The following is a 12,300-nucleotide window of genomic DNA, read 5'->3' as shown; positions in this document are numbered from 1 at the left end:
CCAGTTGCGAAAGCTCGTAATTCTGTGTGTGTGTTTGTGTGTTTTGTTCATGTGCCTGTCTGCCGGCGCTTTCCCGCTTGGTAAGTCTTGGAATCTTTGTTTTTAATATATTTTTCCCATGTGGAAGTTTCTTTCTGTTTTATATATATATATATATATATATATATATATATATATATATATATAATGTCATTTCTTGTTAACAATATTAGCTTATTCCCAAGAATAAGCAGCTTTCCCTTGGTTGATACTCGGCAGAAATCAAACCTGCATTTGGATCGCACTTCCTTAACTCTTGTGCAAAAAGGTGTGCAATATACTGCTGCATCCATTTTCAGTAAGCTACCACTCCAACTCAAAAATCTTAGCAGTAATGTACGTGCTCTCAAATCAAAACTGAAGAGTTTCCTCATGCGTCACACCTCCTATTCCGTCGAGGAGTTCTTTGAAAAATTAAGCTGATTCTGTTTGTATTGTTGATTGCGTTTACTTACACTTATGGACTGACTTTTTCTGTTTCATAAACATTTATTTTTGTCTGTTATTACTTTTATATTGTAATTTCATATACTGACACATTCCGTGACCTTGGAGAGTTGCTCCTCAATTTGGATCTACGAAACTTGACGTGTAAATAAAATAAAAATAAAAAATAAAAAAAAATATGAAAAGGGTAGATAGCTACTCACCATGTAGAGGAGACTTTGGATCGCAGAGAGCACTCTTTCATTGTGAGTGACTGTGACTCGATATCTCCTCTATATGGTAAGTAGCAATCTATCCTCTGCTTAATATTGCTGTTATTCCATCCTGAACTTTCTAGTGTTTGAAACAGGCTTAATGTGTTTTATTTGTATCAGTGCTGTACAGAACCTGAACTCTAGCCCCGATACATACTGGCCAATTTTTGTGCTGTTAAGTTTTTTTTTTTTTTTTAACACTCTCAACTCATAATATGCATTTGAAATTATGCTTACCATGTCAACAGTCTTACACGATGCAAAGTGATGGTAATTTTTTTGTGAACCAGTGCTTCTACCATGAAAATGTTCTGCACTCTTTCATGTTTTTTGTGTCATCATTATCCAGTTTTTTTTCATGAAGTTCATTTTCAAGTGAAGGTGACTCTGTTGTTATCTGGGTCATCTGATGCCAGTTTGGATAAAGACTACTATGAACTTTTTTGAAATAAAAAGGAATAATTGTTTATAGTATATTACCTATATTTTTAACTTTGTCTAATATAATATTGGCTGCCTGATGTAGCACATTAGGAGTGTGGTGCTTAATTTCATTCTATAAAAAATAATTTTATTTAGATATTACAATAGTGAAAGTTGTAAAATGGGAACCATTAAAAAATGATGATAGTAACCATAGCTGATTGGTGTGTGGCACTTACAAACATATAGTAGTATAGAGAATTACAGCTTCTGATCTGCCATTGTTTTTGCTCCCTTTTACATACTCAACTCTCTCTCTCTCTCTCTCTCTCTCTCTCACACACACACACACACACACACACACACACACACACACACACTTGAATGTAGGGTCATTAGTGAATGCAGCCACATTGTATGGCAACTATGCTACAATTCTGTGAAGATTTCTATATGTGTGTAACAACAAACTGTTTCTCAGATGTTTGCTCGCTCAATATCCGTAAGTCCCATATAGTAAATGACATTAATCTTCTTTCCTTTCCTTGCACCCCCCCCCCCCCCCTTTCTCCTCCGCCCTTCACACGCGCGCGCACACACACACACACACACACACACACACACACACACACACACACACACACACACACCGTTATTGTCCCATCCATGTTACACTCCGTATTGCCATAATTGTGCTATTCCCTCCCCTGCTCCTCTACCCGCTACCATTCCGCCAGGAGAAGCTCTCATAAAAATTCGGTGCTACCATGCAATAGGATGTATTTCCTGCATTTGTATAACTGTGTGTGTGCGTGTGCGCGTGCGTGTGCAATTGTAGGGTGCTTTTGAGGGGGGGTGAACCTAGTCAAACTGTGTGTGTTAATGTATGTTTACGTGCCTAGCATCTCTCAGCTACAGATAATGGTTTCCTATCTTTGTTTTTGTTTACTTAGATATAGCTTTTTAGCTGGATAGGTGTATTTTTGTGCAGCCCATAGGGGGAAAATAAAGAAAAGAAAAGAAAAGAAAAGAAAAGAAAACAAACCAAGTGCCTGATTTTTCCACCTAGTTTGAATCACAGCGGAAACATTTTTGCCACAAACATTGACTTGGTGAAGCAAAGGATACGTGCTCATTGTTATTGAAGACTTCTTCTTAATAGTGTGCTTGCTTATTTTCTTATTTTTATTCTTTATTTTTTTAGATTTAGTGTATTGTTTATTTTGTAATTAATTTTCAAGCCTCTTATTATATTTAATCTCTGGAAAATCTATCAAATTTATGTTTTATTTACATATGATTTCACTGTTGTTTATTTTAGCAGTCGAGAAACCACATTTAGATTTTGTTATTTCTGTTTAAAGGCCAGTGAAGAATGTAGCCTCGGAGAAAACGACGACCTAGACATGAGTTCTCTTTCTCCTTCCCATTCTCGTTCCCGTTCCAATTCCCTGCCAATGTCAGCTGACCTCCTACGACCTGAGTTAGTCGCCCTCCTACAAGCATTAAATGCTGAACTTGAGCAGAAAGTTTCCATGAGCAAACTGTCAGAGATTAAAGCTTCAGAAGTGGTAAAACAAACTGAAAAACCAGAAGATTCTTTTCACTTAGCTGAAGGAGAAATAAAGGAGTCTATACACAGAACTGAGTCATCTTCCATTTTAGAATTGGCTGGAACTAAGGAAATGTCAGATATCAAAGTGAGTGAATCCTTCCATCCAAACCAATCTGATATTAATTCAGCAATAGAATCTGATGATGATTTTTATGATTCTGTTTCTGTACCTCCCCCAAATGTGCTAAATGAGTGCCAGTTTAAAGATACAAAAGAAGAGTTGATTGATTCTTATTCTGAAATGGTGAATGAGCCAGAAAAGGTAAATATTTGTTTGGGTCAAGAAATAATTGACAATGGTTCTGCAGCTACATTCACGTCATCATCATCTTCCAACATGCTTCCAAACATCTCTGAGCAATGTAAAACTAGTTCAGAAAATAATGTTGATGATCCACTGGTTGATTCTGTAGGAACTTCAAATGTTGATGAGAGCAAAGACATGCAAAGTTTGATAACCATTCCTCAAGAAAATGTGAAAACTGAAGCTACTTTGCTTCCAGTGGATGTAAATCCTCATTTGTGTACAGAAAGTTTTGCACCCGCTATGTCTGAAGCCCTTAAAGGAGGTAATGCAAGTGATAAAGTGTTGGTTATGAACTCAACAGAGCCATTAAAGCAGTTACAGGAAATAAATAATGCCTTGCAGAGGGAAGAGAAATGCCATGACTGTATTTCTGAGTCAATCCAGAGTCCTGGAGATGCAGATAAAACTGCTTGTAATGATGGAAAGACTTTAGAAGAAAGTAATGCTTTTTCTCAAACAAAAGATGGTAGCTATACTTCTGAGCAGATTTCATCAAGTGCAAAGGCTGAAATGAACTGTCCAAGTAACATTGTAGGCGCAGAAGAGTATCAAGAGATCATAGGTGATGATTTTCAAGATGCAAGTGATATTGAAGGCAGGAAGACAGAAAACAGTATCTTCAGTGATATGCTTAACAATAAGCAGCTGAATCTACCAGGTGTGTCACATGGAGTTCCTGATAATACCCAGCAAGCCATAGTTTCTGTAGTTGAAAAGCCATCATTAAGAGTTGATTCAGATGACGACAAAGACTTGAAAGCGGAAAACAGCATTTCTCATGATAATTCTGACCATAATCAGCCAAGTCTGCAAGCTACGCTGTGTGCTGCTCTTGATAATGCTCAGAATGCAACAATTTCCTCAGCTGACAATCCATCTCTAAGCACTGACAGCACTGAAAAAATTCTTGATGCAGAGACAGTTTCAAACAGAAGTGACAGCATTTGTGATTCTCAGACCCCACTAAATTATGACTCTCAAATTCCAACAAATTCAAACTCACTTCAAGATCCAAAGAAAGATGTTCGGTCAGGAAGATATCACAAACTTCAAGCACCAGAGCCACCTCCAAGATCTAAAAGGTCATCATCAAAAGGCTCTCTTTCTGAGGAAAGTGAAAAGAAATCAGAACACAGGTCACGTTCGCCGAAAAAAATGGCAGAATCACCAGTTGCAAAGCTGCATGGACAGATAGAAAACCTTGCATCAATGCTTCCATTCTGGCATAGTGGCAAAAGATCCCGTGGAAAGGAAGTTGGTACAGCAGAAGATGGCATTCGCATACGTGAGATGTCACGCTCGCCCAGTCGACGTATTGGTCGTCAAGCACCACATTAATAGAGCCATTCAGGAAGTTAGGAACTGAACTATATTTAGGGGATTATTGACATCTGAAGCCTATTTTTTATATTTTTGCGTTACATGTTACCCATTTGCCATGCCTTGCCACATTGTTGTAGGAGTCTTGTCTATGGTACGAGGAAGAATTAGTTGTGCATTTGGGCATCTTTAGCTACAGTATAATGTTGGTCTACTCAGTTTCCTAAATGCAGTATTATAAGAAACTACTAATGAGTTACTATGAACCCTTTCACTACACCTAATGTGTTAACTTATTGTTTAGGCCAGGAGCTCCATTCAGACTTGTGATATACTAACAGAGATAAGGGATAAATTCTTCCTTAACTGCTGATATGTTGTGACTGTCTAATATTATGTATGTTCCATGCACACTCAAGGTGATTGGGAATATTACATAACCATTATAGTGTATGAATAACCTGGAAGAGTGCAGTTGAATATGAGAGAGTGGAACATTGTTTTCGTAAAGTTACTGCTCTCAGTTCGTGATATCCTTTTCATAATGAGAAAATGAGATGTAGAGATGGGGAGATGCTTGCTATGTTCATAGAAGAGACTTCAGTTTCTTCTGATAGTGAAGGTGAAGATATCATAGTGACTGAAACTAAAACATGTTGATGAGGTAATTCTATTTTTTGAACATGTATTCATCCTCCTGTACTGTGTTCAGAGAGATCATCCAAAGATGAATCAAAATAGCAAGCAATATAAATCAATGTAGCACCTGTCTGTGAAACTCACTGAGAGAAACATCACTTTTCCAAAACTCTAGCAGGACTGATTTTATTTATGGGACACACGCTAATTGTGAACTATTTTTGATACTTTTTTATGAGACTTTCCTGAGTAAAATGTATGTATTTACTATAAATAAATTCAATCACTGTATAATTTGTGTTCAATAACATATGACCAAGAACATAAAAAGATGTTCAGTGAAAAGCTGTGGAACGTACATGATGAATTTAGAGAAACAAGAAGAATGTTAAATTGAGTGCACTCCTAAAATAATTGCTCTGCAGAGACAGAAAACTGGTTCATGAAACAACTGGGCTTTATCAGTTTGTTTCCATTTCACAGTCCGTCTGTCAGGCTGACAACACACTCCTGCCAATTTGGCAATTACCATCTTAAAAGAGAGAGAAAAAAGACAGTGGGGAATTCGTGGCTGGAAATATCAGTATAGTTAATGTTATGATTATTACTTTACATCCAGGGACTGATTGGCTATATTCATAGTTAATGCCCTCATCATTCAATAAGCTAAGAAGGTACTTTGGTTAATTCTGTTCATCACATCTTGTTCAGAAATCTTAGCTTTAGGCATAAATGCTCTTGTTTCTTATATGTTCTGTCTATTTGCAAATACTTTTGTTTTCACATCTTCATGCTGTGTCCTCTCTGTATCGTATCTCCTGAGGGAAGACTGTGTATGTGACATCATGTTTAAATTTTGAAAATTTGTTAGATTTGAACAGGTCAAATATTTATTTTTCAGATTGTTAACAAATTATGATATAATCCATGATATAAATAGAAGACCCGGACAACACCAGCCATCAGTGAGACATATTTTGTGATAGCAGATGTACAACACTTCCACATTTTGTTTGAGTCTGTGTAAATAAAATTACTACTTGTGAAAACATAAGACGGGCTTTGTCTTTTATTGTATTTGAGTTACACGAGAAAGCATCATTAAGCAACACACAATATTAGTTCACAATATCACCTGTCAAGTCATTTTTAGTACCCATAATTAATGATATCCAAATTTAATTTACAGCTTCTACTTACAGGTGTTGCAGATACACACATGATCATAATGAAACAAAACTGCTAGCTTTAGAACCAAATGTTCCATCATCCAGCAAATAGAGTGGAGGGAAAGGAGTAATGCTATTCAAGGCCTAAATAGTAAAGAATCTCAGACCCTGGGTAAAAAGGAAAACCAGAGTATAGTATAGGACAGGACAGGAAAACAGGGAATCATCATATTATATCACAAAATAGCAATGAATGAAGCCACATCCAGCATATTTTACAAAAAAAACAGCAATGTTGAAAATCTTCTCTGACTAAAACATACAGGTTACAGAAACATCCATGTCTACATCCATACTCCACAAACTACCTTACGGTGTATGGTGGAGGGTACTTCTGGTACCACTATATGAAGCCTCCCCCCCCCCCCCCCCCCCTTCCCCCTTTCCACATTCCACTTCTAAATAGCACATGTGAAGAATGAGTGTCAGAAGACCTCAATATTGCCTCTGGTTTCTCAATATTGCCTCTGGTTTCTCAATTTTTCTCATTGTGGTTGTAACACAAGATATATTTGGGAGAAAGTGATTTGTTGTCAGACACTTCCCGAAATGTATACTCGCAAAATTTCGGTAATAAACCTCTCTGGGATGCATAACACCTCTCTTGTATTGCCTGCCACTGGAGTTTGTTTAGCATCTCTGTAATGCTCTCACACTGACTATGAGGTACGTAAACAATTCCATTATGAAATGCGCCACTCTTTGTTGGATCTTGTTCATCTCTTCTACTAATCCAGCCTGGTCAGGGTCTCAGACTGATGAGCAGTACTGAAGAATTGGTTGACCAATAGTTTTGTAAGCCACTGCTTTCAAGGATGAATTACATTTCCTTAAGGTTCTTTCTATCAATCTCTGTCTGACATCTGCTTTCCCTACTATTTGTTTTAATGAGTATTCCACTAAAGGTTTGAAAGTTGCTGTGGATTGTTACTCTTAGATATTTTATGGTAATTATTGTTTCCAGCAATTTGTCACCAATAGTATTATTGTACAATAGTGGATTTCTTGTTCTGTATATGCACAATTTTTATTTACATTTAGGGTCAATTGCCAGTTCCTACACCTTTCATCAATCTTCATCAGATCTTCTTGAAGTTGGTTGAAGTCTTCTGAAGTTCCCACTTTCTTATAGACAGCTCCATCATGTTCAGACAGCCTGTGGAGATTCCAGCCTTATCCACTAGATCATTTAAATATACATACTGTTGTGCAAAACTTAAGGGCAAAAGTAACTTTCACTTGATGTGTCACTGCCAAGCAACATAGCTCGATCACACTTGGTCGACAGAGAGAAAGAACTGCTACAGTATAGGAAAGAAGGTGAATGAAAGAAATACCCAATTAGGTGAACAAAAATGTCACTTTTATTGAACAATAATAATTACACTGAAGTCACCATGATTCACGATGGTGAGCTGAATATTACAAAACGTGATCGCCATGGATGCGAGAACACGCTCCTTATGCACTCCCATGCTGGCCATTAAGTTGGTAAGGAGATCTGGTAGTAGGGCATTCCATTCCTCCACCCATACAGTTGACAAATGCTGGATGATTGATGGTGTATGTGGACATGCTGCAATACATCTCCCAACGCATAGAATGGTACGGGATTTAACTCAGGAGTATGGCCAGGTCCCTCCATTTGCTGAATATCCTCTCATTTCAAGTGCTCCTCCATCTGTGCAATCCCACATGGTCTTGCATTATCGTCCACAGAAATGAAGTCGAGGCCAAAAGCACCCCTGAAAAGATGCTTATGGGAAAGGAGTACAGTGTCACAATAACGTTGATCAGTGAGAGTACTGTTTTCAAAGAGTTGAAGGTCAGTGCACCCATGCAACCTTGCGTGTCCACACACAATAACACCTGGGTCACCAAAATAATTGTATTTGACAGTGCTAGGCGTATACTCGTATGGCGAGAGGTGGAAACACATGATGCACCTGGGAACATTGTGACCTCAGTGTAATTATTGTCTTTGAATAAAAATGTCATTTCTGTTTGTTTTATTGTGTATTTCTTTCAGCTACCTTCTGCACTATACTGCAGCAGTACTTTCTATGTATGGTCCATGCTTTATCATGTTATGTTACTTGGCAGTGATACATTATGCAAAAGTTACTTTCATACTTAAATTTTGCACATATTATGTATTTTATACAGTAAAGGTCCTATCACATTTCTTTGAGATACTCCTGCAATTACTTATACATCTATTGATTTTGTTCTGTTAAGAGTGACATGTTGAGTTTAATCTGCAAGGAAATCTTGAATCCAGTCACAAATCTGGTAAGCTTGTAGTTTTTTCATTAAAGGACAGTGCAGTACTGTATCAAAAGCCTCCCTGAAGTCAAGTGATATGGTGTCACCCTAGACACCAGTGTCCATAATGGTGGGGATCTCATGGGTATACAGAGTGAGCTGAGTTTTGCAAGATCGCTTATTTGCAGAATCCATGTTTTTCATTTATCTCAATATCTGCCAGTATTTTGACCTTCTCTTTGTCATCTTCCATTCTGGTGCCAGCGCGGTCACTGAATGAGTGAATAGATTATTTAGATCTTACTGGTCTTATGTAAGACCAAAGCTTCTTAGAGTTATTAGTCAGATAAGTAGACAAAATTTTGCTTTGCAAATCGCTGAATACTTCTCTCATTGCTCTCCTTACTCTCATATTCACTTTGTTCAGCTTTTGTTTGTCAGTTAGATTATGGCTTCTCACAAATCTATGAGGGGGCACTATCTGTTTACATAACTACTTTCTGACTTGGCTACTAACCTTACTCAGAACATAATTGTCTGTAGCATATTGAACAATACTTTAGAATTTTATCCATATGTGCTCCCCACCTTCAGTCTCAATACTGAATTTTTGATGTTGAGTTTCCACATACTCTGAAGTTTGTGCCCTTTAATTCTTTCTAAGTGAGAATATTATCTAACTTTCTTAACAGGTCTAACAAACCCTTAGTCACTGATGATATCACAGTCTTACAGTCACTGTAGCATCCTCTGCATACACGGTGCTCAACCTTTTTAGACTTGAGGTCTACTACATTCTATTTAGTTTATTTGGAGATCTGCTGACTGAAAAATTCATAAAGATTTAAGTACAAAGTAACACTGTAGCCATAATTAACCATTTTAATTACTTAAAACATATCAAAGGTAATTCTCTCTACATCCAAAGTCGTAGGTCTGGCACCCAATTTTGAACAAAATTAAAATATATGCTACCATACATTTTGAAAATGTTTAGCGGCATACTTGGCTTGGCATATCATTGACAAGTTAACTACAATCTGGTGAATAATTTGCTAGAGACAACCATATGCAGTCTGAAAGGATCAGTCAATATATTTTTACACTTTGAGTTCACGATGTTCATGCTGTCTCATGTAGGTAAGTTGTTCCAAGAAGTGATAAAACATAACATGCCACTTTTATAACATTAGGATAGGTTTTTACACTCACTAATTTCCAAAAGTAATCTTCATATTCTGACTTAAGGAAACATTATTTTCAGATCAAATTGTTTCTTATTCAAGTTCAGTATCACCACAAGATAAGAGTACTCCTTTTCACATCCGTTTTTTTTTTTTTTAAATGTTGAGCTGTGAAAGCTAGAACAGGTTCCAGTGCCTTGAAATCTGAAAACCAGTTTTCAAAGTCTGTCTTCAGTGTTGTCAGGCTGACTTTGTAGCTTGTTGATCTGATAGTTATGACTGTGTTTGAGGAAAGTATTTTACATTTAATTTCTGGAACTGTGCTATCAAAAGATCAATTTTGCATTAAACACTTTCTGCAAGGCGTAAGAGTTATGACAGTTTGGATTTTTCCTTGAAGTTCTTTCGCTCATTTAATTTAACTGTCATGTCAGTTAAAAATTCTAGATACAACCACTAGCTCAAATCATACAGTTCTGAGTAATCATCCTCTCTTTCAGACACAAAAGATTTTATCACTGGCAGAAGTTCCCTAAATCCATTGAGAAACTTATCTGTACTCAGACATCAAACTTTGATGTGCAACAGCAAGTCTCCAAACTGGCTGTCCAATTCTTCTAACAGCACTCTAAACTTTCTTCTCAGTAGTGATTGTGTGTGAATTTAATTTGCAGTTTTTGTGACATATTATGTCATTTTGAAAATGTGTCAACAGAGCACATGCCAATGCACGATATAATGACACTTAATGGAAGTGGGAAAGATTTGTCATTCGCACATGAGGTAACAAATCATTTGTGTTTGCCTACCATGCAAGGCACTCCATCAGTAGTAATAGACACAAGTTTCTGAATTGGCAAATTATATTCAGAAGTGAGAGATTTGAATGCTTTGTAAAAATATTCTCTTTGAGATCAAAACTGGAAGCAAGTGTACCTTTACACTGAAATCCAAAAATATCAGTATTACAAAAATCATAACTTGAGGCAAATCAACCGCCATCTAACTAATCCATTTAACTGCAATGAGAAACACAAGCAGGTTTGCAAATCTGTTATCAGCTGACCTTTTATATTTTACACCATTAATTCCACTTTTCTTGTTATAGTAGGCATTGGCAGGAGCATGTCTCTGATAGCTGATATTATCTCTAATTTGTTTTTAAAAGTGCTAGACAAGGACTCACTAGTTGTCAGAATGCACTCCTTACCAAATGTGATGGCATCAAATGGTTTTGCATGTTTCATCAGTACTTACCATACACGAAATATGCTTTTTTGTACAGGTTTTACAAAAAACCACTGCTATGATTCTGATTTACAGTTGAGATTAGAAAGTGTCTTCCTTCACAACTCACTACAAACAGCTGCTTCTGATTCTAAGTTCTTGTGAATTGTTTTAAAATCACATTCAGTATGCATCTTTAAAAGGTATGACTAAAGTAGCATTACGTATCAAACATGTACACCAACTTTAAACATTGAAACAAAAACTATTCTTCCTACCCACTCGGGAAGCGTTATGTTTTCCTGTGTTTAGCTGGACTCAATTTTCACAAACACGTTACTAAGTGAGAACTGTAATGTGGGGTGTAGACTCCCTGCTTCTGACTGCTAGTACTTGGCAGTGGTTTTTATAGAAATTTGTCACCAGCTGTGTAGCATCTTATTTGCTGGTGTTGACTGTATTTGTCGCTCACCCATTCTGTCACTGTGATGTGTATTTTTCCTCTATTTTGATTGTGATTGTTTCAAAATGAGTGGGGAGGCAATTATTTTACATGTAAATACTAACTGCAATCTCAAGTCTGATAGCATGAAGTATTCAACTGATTCTTACCTCTGATGTGCACATTGTTGATTTGCGGAAGCTAAAAAAAGAGAGGTTTGTGTTGTGTTCTGGAGATGGGGCTTGTTGTGTGCGAGAGGTGAGCTTGCTTGTATGAATGTGTGTGTATTTTCGTTTCTGAAGAAGGCTTTGGCTGAAAACTCAATACGTAACAGTCTTTCCATTGTGCATATTTGCAACTCATTATGTCACCTTTGTGGTGAGTAGCAATCTATCCTTTCCATAAGATTGTTGACATTCAGAATAATGTCACATGAATCCCTGTCTCTGGTACCAGTTTTGATCACATGACTCTCACATTCTACAGGTTTAACTTGTCTGTGAAATGCTCTGCAACTACACTCCTGATGCAAGTGGTCTAGAAAAGTGTCTGATGCACCTTTTTCCTCATCTTTGATGCTTAATGATTGAAGCAGATGAAATGAATTAAAAAGAGACTTAAATGTCTCAAGGAGATATTTAATTATAAGATTTATTTGATGCTTAACTTCACTCAGATTATCTCACTTTTAGAATCAATAATAACTTCATTAGATAGTATTGAATTATTTATTACAGTAAAAATGTGACTGATATTGGCATCTAATATATCCCTAGGATAAATATTCCCATCTGTATTTACAATTTTGTTGCTATTCACTTATAATTGCAACCAATTTCATGTTTCTATTGTTATCCATTCTGGGACCTTATCGTGGATGCTCTTGCACTTTATTAACATCGCATTAAT

General features: G+C 36.8%; 1 protein-coding gene across 12 annotated transcripts in view; it reads left to right on the top strand.

Annotated features, from left to right (window-relative positions):
• Positions 1 to 12,300, top strand: part of LOC126278045 (receptor expression-enhancing protein 1) — a 628,988-nt gene that overhangs the window by 604,386 nt on the left and 12,302 nt on the right. For 4 of the 12 annotated variants that reach the window (XM_049977821.1, XM_049977822.1, XM_049977817.1 and 1 more), the window contains one exon: positions 5,946 to 6,098. The exons of 4 other annotated variants lie outside the window; for them this stretch is intronic. In XM_049977821.1, coding sequence (XP_049833778.1) covers positions 5,946 to 5,963 — 18 coding nt within the window. In that variant the 3' untranslated portion in view covers positions 5,964 to 6,098. Of the gene's footprint in view, positions 1 to 2,527; positions 2,864 to 5,945; positions 6,099 to 12,300 lie in introns of those variants that run through there. 4 more of the 12 variants (XM_049977813.1, XM_049977811.1, XM_049977810.1 and 1 more) reach the window with 2 other exon arrangements.

Source organism: Schistocerca gregaria, chromosome 6, assembly GCF_023897955.1.
Source record: "Schistocerca gregaria isolate iqSchGreg1 chromosome 6, iqSchGreg1.2, whole genome shotgun sequence".
Classification (NCBI taxonomy): Eukaryota; Metazoa; Arthropoda; class Insecta; order Orthoptera; family Acrididae; genus Schistocerca; species Schistocerca gregaria.
Note: the sequence above shows the minus strand (reverse complement) of the source record. Positions and strands in the feature narration are given on the sequence as shown.